The sequence below is a fragment of the Elephantulus edwardii genome, unplaced genomic scaffold (assembly GCF_000299155.1).
Source record: "Elephantulus edwardii isolate Elephantulus edwardi_28Jun2011 unplaced genomic scaffold, EleEdw1.0 scaffold00212, whole genome shotgun sequence".
In the NCBI taxonomy this organism is placed as follows: Eukaryota; Metazoa; Chordata; class Mammalia; order Macroscelidea; family Macroscelididae; genus Elephantulus; species Elephantulus edwardii.
In genome coordinates, this window is record NW_006399962.1 from 3,726,097 (window position 1) to 3,734,154 (window position 8,058).

The window sequence follows — 8,058 nt, forward strand, 5'->3', positions numbered from 1 at the left end:
AGACTGGCTTAGGACAGGACAGGGTTTAGAGCTATTGTGCATAAGGTCACTAGGAGTTGCAGGTGACTGGATGGTATATTAACAACAACAACATACCTAATAATGCCAAGGGCAATAAAGTCCTTGTGTTGACTCTACTTTTCTCCCTCCCACCTCAACTTCTTTTTCAAACCTCTAAAACTTGTGGAACTAATCGTTGTCATTGGCTGCTGTGAGCTGCACACAACACACAGCAACCCTGTGAATACTACATCTGAACCCTGCCCTATCCTGTGCCATCCTCGCCATCTCTGATATACCTGGGCCCACTATTACAGTCATTACATCAGTCAGTCCATTTCACTGAGGGTCTTCCTCTTCTTTGCTGACCCTCCACCTTTCCAAGCATGCTGGCCTCCAAGGACTGACCTCTCCTAACAACTAAGTATGTTACCAGCCTTGCCTCCAAGGAGCACTCTGGTTTCTAGTTTTTCCAATAACCCTCCCTCCACATTTCTAAAAGTACTACCTCCTCTTTTCCAGTCATACCTCAGAAATGCTAACTATGTAGGGAATGTAATCTCTCCAGAGCAGATAACTGGCCACCTGCGGGGAAAGAGCCCCTCCTTACCCCAACCTGCAGATCTCTCCCATCCTTCCAGCTCCCTCTAGAATTGCTCAAAACCCCAGTAAAATAATTCATCCTCAGAAAAGAACATCTAATAAGTCACTGACCTCCCACAGAAAGCATTTTCACTGCTTTGCTAAATAGAAACAATATTGCCACCTAATCTGTGAGGTCTAGCTCAAAAGACTCAAATATGTTCTGTGTAATCTTTTAGCTTCTGGATTCCAAAACACCATCTTCAGCTCAAACAATCTGGTCATTGAAGAACTGAAATATCTACTCAGCAGGCAGCTGGAATCCACCAGCTGCTCCAGGAGATAGGTGGGCAATCTACTGCCGTAAGATTTACAGCTGAAACCACTGAGCGTTCAGCTGTGTGTCAGTTCCAACTTGATGGCACGTAACTGCAACCCTCGTCTTTAAGCCTGAAAACTTCTCCCCGGCACTAGATCCTCAGGACTCAGCTTCAGTAACGGGCAGAGGTGAGGACAGCCTCACTCACTGCTACTTCCCATGCCAAGGGTGGCTGTTCACTCACCTTTGCATTTGTTTGTGGTCTTGTCTAGGATGGCCTTCGTAGAGACAATCTTTCCATATCTAACGGAGAAAACAAAGTAAAGTGGTAGAAACTAAGAACAGGACAACAACTAAGCCATCTAGATAAATCTATTTCCTCTCTCCTTCTCCACTAGGACAACTATTCCTATGTAAGTTTTTATAATAACAAAGAAGAAATTATTTAAAACTGCTGCATTTTTATCCTATAAGCCTACACTCCACAAGTGCTTTTAATAAGTAAATCCAGAAACAATAGTAAATTTCAACAGGGCAGCAAACAACAAATGCCAATGAGACTGTAGAGAGATTGGAACTCTTATTCACTGCCAGTGGGGGTGTAAAATGATACAACCACTACAGAAGGCAGTCTGGCACTTTCTCGTAAAGTTGGAAATAGAAATAACATTTGACCCAGCAATTCCACTACTGAGAATATATCCTAAAGAAACCAGAGCCATGACTCAAACAGATGTATGCACACACATGACTATTGATCCGTTATTCACAACAGTAAAGAGGTGGAAGCAACCCAAGTGCCCATAACAAATGAATGGATAGAAAAACTACGGAATGTTCACACAATGGACTATTACACAACATCGAAAAACAATGAACTTGTAAAACATTACACAATGGGGGGAGCCTGGAGGACATTATGCTGAGTGAAATATCTCAGTCACAAAAGGTCAAATAGGGCATAATACTGCTGTTATAAAATAGGAAGGCTAATGGGGGAGCTCTGGGGGAGAATAGGGAAAGAGTGGATAGATAATGAACATTATAACAGATGAGGGAAGGAACTGTCTGAAAGGAATAGATGATTATGCATTGTATGTATGAGAACAATCTGGAACAAGGAGTGCATTGTGAGGTGGGCTGGGGGAGGGCAAGAGGAGAAGGGGGAAAGAAAATGTGCAACAGTGAATAAAAAACAAAATTTAAAAAAAGAAATAAGATAACCTTTACCTCTTTCTTCTTTTTCACATAAAATCTTTTGCATGGCCTACCTTTCACTACACTAGCTAAGCAAATAATAAGTTTTATTACCTTAATAAACTTTTTAAATTGTTTTGCCTAAAAAAAAAAAAAAAAGGAAGACAACTGTAGTCCTCTTCCCAAGACTCAGAAACTAGTTAGAAAGAGACAATTGTCTTTTGGGAAAAGAAGCTTGGTGATATCAATACTGAGTGTGTAAAGGCAGAGCTCTTCCTGGAATTCCTTAAGGATAAAGGGTAATCCTTGATGTGATTTATCATATTCTGGATAAAACACTATTCCTCCATGAAAAACCTATAGATCAGTGACTTTAAGATTATATTATTGTTGTATGCCAGAGATAATGAAATTGCATATGTAGAAATTGTTGAAATGATGTAGCATCTTTAGCTGTCTATACTTTTACCAAATTTAAAAACAAACTAACAAAAGCCTGTGACTGACACTCCCTTCTCTGACACACACTCGACCCTGGGCCCACCTCCCTTGGCCACCTGGTTGAAGGTCAGCCAGCATGAGTCAAACTGCTTCAGTTTAAATCTTAGCTCTGCTACTTTCTAACTATGTGTGATCAAGACTATGTCTCAGTCTCTTAATCTGTGAAATGGAGATAGGATTGTTAAAGCATGAAACAAGTTCACATATATTCGCAACAATAAATGAATATTTTTTAAAAAAAGTGAACTGGGGAGGGGGAAGGAAGGAGAAGGGGGCAAAAGGTGCAACAATGCAAGAATGAAAATATAACTGCTCTGTAAGTGTTCATTAAAATAACAATTAAAATTTTATTTTAAAAAAGTTCACAAATATAAAAAGCATTAACACCTGCCACATGGTGAGCACTTGAAATTTCTTAACTGTTGTTGTTTTTCCAGAGACCTCAACTTTAGTCTACCACAACTGGCAATTTCTCCTGTTTTATCATACATAGGATTTTTACTTTTCATTGTTAAGATTTGCATGCTGGAGAGAAGAACAGGTGTCACTGAGTCAACCACCATTCACTGCAAATCCATAAATAACAGATGTCCTGCCCCATCCTCGTGAGCTATCCATGCTTACGTCCACTGCTTCAGTCACTGTGTCAACGCAGCTCCTTGAGGGTCTTCCTTCATTTAATTGACCCTATCCTTTTCCAAGCATGATGTCTTTTTCCAAGGATTTCTGACAACATAGTATATGAGATGTATGTGAGATGAAGTTTCACCATCCTTGCCTCTAAGGGGCACTCTGGTTGCACTTTCTCCAAGACAGACTTGTTTGTTCTTTTGGCAGCCTGTGATATGTTCAGAATTCTTTGCCAACAAAATAAAGAAACAAATAAAATAAAAGTTTGGTAATAAAGTCAAAGGAGGAATGTATACCATTTCAATGCCATTCTAGAACATTATCTAAAAAAATCCAATAAAGAGGTATTTCATCTAAGGATGTTTCTTAAACTTATTGTCTAACTTACTATTTATTATTCATTCCAATCTATACTTTGTGAAGATACATGTACCTTCTTTATGCAGATGTAAATCTAATTTGTAGATTTCTGTCTGGTGGAAATGGAAATAATTTCAAAACTTATTTGTTTTATTGTTCTGTAGTACATGAAACAGATTTGTATCTAATAGAGCAATCATGTTCCAACATATTTTTAAGTGCCTATCAAATTCTCAGTTTTTCAACTTCTCCTTGAGTGAATGTTTCTATCCTGCTGGCTCTCTCATGAATAACGTAAAGAAATCTCTGACATGTATCACTCTTTATTTGTATGAGAGTCAAGTTTTTCAACTTTTTGAAAAGTATGCTTTGGCAGCAAAGTCATGTGGGAGCTCACATAACTTGAACAGCAGAGTATCAAGTCAGGGATTTTATTAGGAGTGTTCCACTAGAGTGGAAAAAAATCCCAACATTCCACTGCAAGAGGATGAAAATATTAAAGAGACAGAGCAGAAGTCACTGATGAAATGAGAAGCAGAGATCTGAGAATAGCTGGCAGGGGCTGGATTTGAGATCAGGGCTCCATACAGAAACTTTTTCCACCTCTTCTTCTCTTCCCCAAACACCACACTGCAATTGATTTATTTATTTGTGGTTTTTCCTAGCCTCCACTGATTTTCTTTGTCAGTGAGGCTTCTGTGAGCCAGTGAATTAGACAGAATAAACTAAGCAATGCCCCTGAGGCTGAGGAGAGAACGCGCTAACTTGGGAGCGGGGATGAAAGGGGCCACCCTATCGTTTGAGGGCTGCTAACTTGGAGTCTACCCTCAGTGCAGGCAAGGGGAGGGCTCCTGAGCAGTCCGACTGCAGGCCAGAGGACTCACACACTGCTATCCCAATCAAGGCCCCAGGGTGGAGCCTGCTGTGGTCTGAGCAGCCTGAGACTGAGCTCAGAATTTCCACTGCAGTTGGCAACGGCTGAGTCGCTGCTATTTTCCCCCTAGGAAGTAGCCCCTCAAAGAGAACCAGGAGTTCTAGTCCCGAGCTGCATACACCTCTCCTTCCAGTCTGCTCCCCCTTCTCAGGCTTGGGATCCATCAACATTTACTTCCCTTTCCACCCAGGGAGAGACAGCTGGGACAAAGGCAGGAAGTCCTTCTTCGCAGAGGAAACACCCTTCCTAGAAAGGCTGAATGCCTGCTCACAGCATCCCTGTGGTCAGAATTCACGTGGTATCTATTCTCTCCCTGCGTCACTCTTACTTCCCCATATTCCCCTATGAGGTACCTCTTATTAATCCCTTTAGATGCACCAAAATATACAGCAAGTGTTGGGAAGGACAAAAATGAAAAGTCTAAAAGTGACCTGCAGGAGAACTGAGTTTCTCCTCGTTCCTCGTGTATGAGATCTCCGTCCTTTGGAGTAGGAGAGGATTTTTGTAGCACATTTTACCTAACAAAAAAAAGACAGGGTGCCGAAACCAAGAACCAAAACTTGTATTCTTTCTCCTTGAAAATCAAGATTTCTGCTTATTCTCATCTGCCAACAAAATTACAGGGAACTCTGGTGACCTAGTAGTAAGGAGCTGTGTTACCAACCCAAAGGCATGTGGTTCAAATTCACGAGCAACTCAGCAAAAGAAAGATGAACACTTTCCAACTATGCGATTTACTACCTCTGAAAACCCACTGGAGGGTCAGCTACGAGTCAGTTCTGACCCAATGGTCCTTAACAACAATACGAGTCATAGTTGTTAAGTTGATACAAACTCATAGTGACCCCCACTTCCCATCAGGTTTCTGAGGCTGTAAATTTTTATCAGAGAAATTGGCCTAAGTATCTCCTGAGGAATGGCTTAGTGAATTCAAACCACTGACTTTTTAGTTAGCAGCCTGATAGGTAATGCACTATGTCACTAGGAAGAAAGCCCTGGTGGCCTAGTGGTAAGGAATTGTGCTGCCACCTCAAAGGCATGTAGTTCAAATCTACCAGCTGTTCTGTGTGAGAAAGATGGGCAATCTCCTGCTTCTGAAAACCCACTGGAGGGTCAGTTCCAACATGACAGTTCAGAACAACTGTAACATGCTACCAGGATGCTTTATGGTTTAGTCATAGACAAGTCCCTGAAATTCCATCCAAACACCCTTCTAGCAAGGTAAATGGAGGCAAAAGAATGACCAGCTTTATACATATACTAGAGGTTGAGTTCATGTGGTCTGGTTATAGCAAAGAAGCCTGGGGGGTGTAGTGGTTAAGCAGCTGGATGTTAACTGAAAGATTAGTAGCTTGAATCCACCAATCAGGCTATAGGAGAAATATGTATCCGTCGCATTTCCCCCCCCCCTTTCTTGTTGTGTAATAGGAGGAGATTGTTCCCCCTTCTCCAGCAGGGCATCTGTGGATTTGAACCGTGTGCCTTCAGGATTGTAGCACAGCTTCTTGCCTTTAGGCCACCTGAGCTCCTTTGCAGTCTTCTTTTATAAATATTTATGGACTTGGAAATTCTGTGGGCCAGTGCTATTGCTATTCTATCCTGTTGGACCACAATGAGTCAGAATCAACTCAATTTCAGTGGATTGGTATTAGAAGAATTCCATATGATTTGCATAGACTAAATCAGTACCTCAGAAGAATGTCTGTTGGTGCTGTATACCACTGAGTTGGAACTGACTCATAGCTGACCCTCCAGTGGGGTTTCAGAGGTAATAAACTGTCTGGGAGGAGACTCCCCACCTTTCTCCCATGCACTGCTGATGGATTAGAACTGTTTTCAGTATGGAAGCACAGCTCATTATCACTAGGCCACCAGAGCTCCTTAGGGTATCTCTGTTATTGTCAGGTGCCATCAAGTCGAGTATGACTCATAGCAACCCTATGAACAACAGCTCTGAATCCTGTCTTATCCTGTGCCATCCTTACCATCTATGATACACTTGTGCCACTGCTGCAGTCACTGTGTCAGTTCAGAGCATCAGGAGTCTCTCACTGACCCTCAACCTTTCCAAGCAGGATACCCTTTTCCAAGGAATAGACTCTCCTGGCAACATATCCAAAGTATGTGCGATGAAGTTTCACCACCCTTGCCTCTGAGGAGCACTCTGACCATACCTCTTCCAAAACATTCTTGTTTGTTGTTTTGGAGGTTCAGTACTCTTCTCCAGAAGCTCAGCTCAAAGGAACGGATTCTTCTAGTGTCATCCTTATTCACTGTCCAGCTCTCAGATGCATAGTAAGTGACTGAAAAGACGATGCCTTGAATCAGGCATATTTTAATCTTCAAATTGACATCATTGTTCTTCAGTATATTGGGGATATCTCTGACAGTAGACTAGCCCAGTGCAATAGGTCTCCTGATCTCCTGACTACTGATACCAAGGGTGTTGGCTGTGGACACAAGTCAAAAGAAATCATTTGACAGTTTCAATCTTTTCTCCATCTATTATGATATGGCCTATCGGTCCAGTGACAAGGACCTTTGTTTTCGTGCTGCTGAGATGAAGGCATAATGAAGGCTGCAGTCTTTGATTTTCTGCAGAAAGTGCTTCAGGTCCTTCTCACTTTCAATCTTAATATATCTTGGGGATAAAATCTTCTGTCTCTCAAGCAATACAGCAACTAGAAGTTAGATATAGTGTCATGGGAATGTAAACTGCTTCAGAAAATTGTTCAAGTATCTACAAAAGCTGAACAGAAATATATTATATCTTATGACACAGCAATTTTACCCCTAGGTATACACCCAACAGAAATGTGCACACACATGTACCAAAAAACAAAAATAAGTACACAGGGGCATTGTCTATTTATAAGTCACAAATGGGAAGTTGTAATAGAAATATTTAGTAATAAGAAAAGGATTAAATGAGATAGATCCTTACGATGGAATACTATAAAGCACTGGAAATAAACACCTTTTTAATGTATAATATCACATATATGTGAACAGGAGAAGATAACATTGATGAATGGGATCTTCCAAAATTGTCCCATTGCCCTGTGTGCATCAAAAACTTTTTATAAAAGGGTGAAATTAAAATCTACTGACTGGGAACAAAACATTTGGCAATTACATCTCAGACAAAGGTCTCATATTGAAAGTTTACAGACTGACTACAGAGCCTCTCCAAGAAAAAGACTGATAACCTAATTACAAAATGGCAAAAGATATGGAAAGATTTTTCAGAGGAAGATATTCAGATAGCCAACAGACATATGAAGAAATGCTCAATATTACCGGCAATAAGAGAGATGAAAATCAAAACCACAATGAGATACCATTTTACCACAACTGCAGTAGCAAAGTTTAATAGGACAACAAACAATAAATGTTGGAGAAGATATGGAGAGATTAGATCTCTCATACACCGTTGGTGAGACAGTAAAATGGTACAACCTCTGTGGCAGACAGTCTGGCATTTCCTCAAAAAGCTGAACATAGAAATTCCATGTTGTTGTTGTTGTTATGTGCC

At 40.9% G+C, this 8,058-nt stretch overlaps 1 protein-coding gene across 3 annotated transcripts in view; it reads right to left on the reverse strand.

Moving 5' to 3' along the window:
- The window catches only part of RBMS2 (RNA binding motif, single stranded interacting protein 2), a 96,295-nt gene that overhangs the window by 38,800 nt on the left and 49,437 nt on the right, over positions 1 to 8,058 (reverse strand). For all 3 annotated transcript variants that reach the window (XM_006897614.1, XM_006897615.1, XM_006897616.1), the window contains one exon: positions 1,146 to 1,204. In XM_006897614.1, the coding sequence (XP_006897676.1) occupies positions 1,146 to 1,204 (59 nt within the window). The remainder of the gene's footprint in view (positions 1 to 1,145; positions 1,205 to 8,058) is intronic.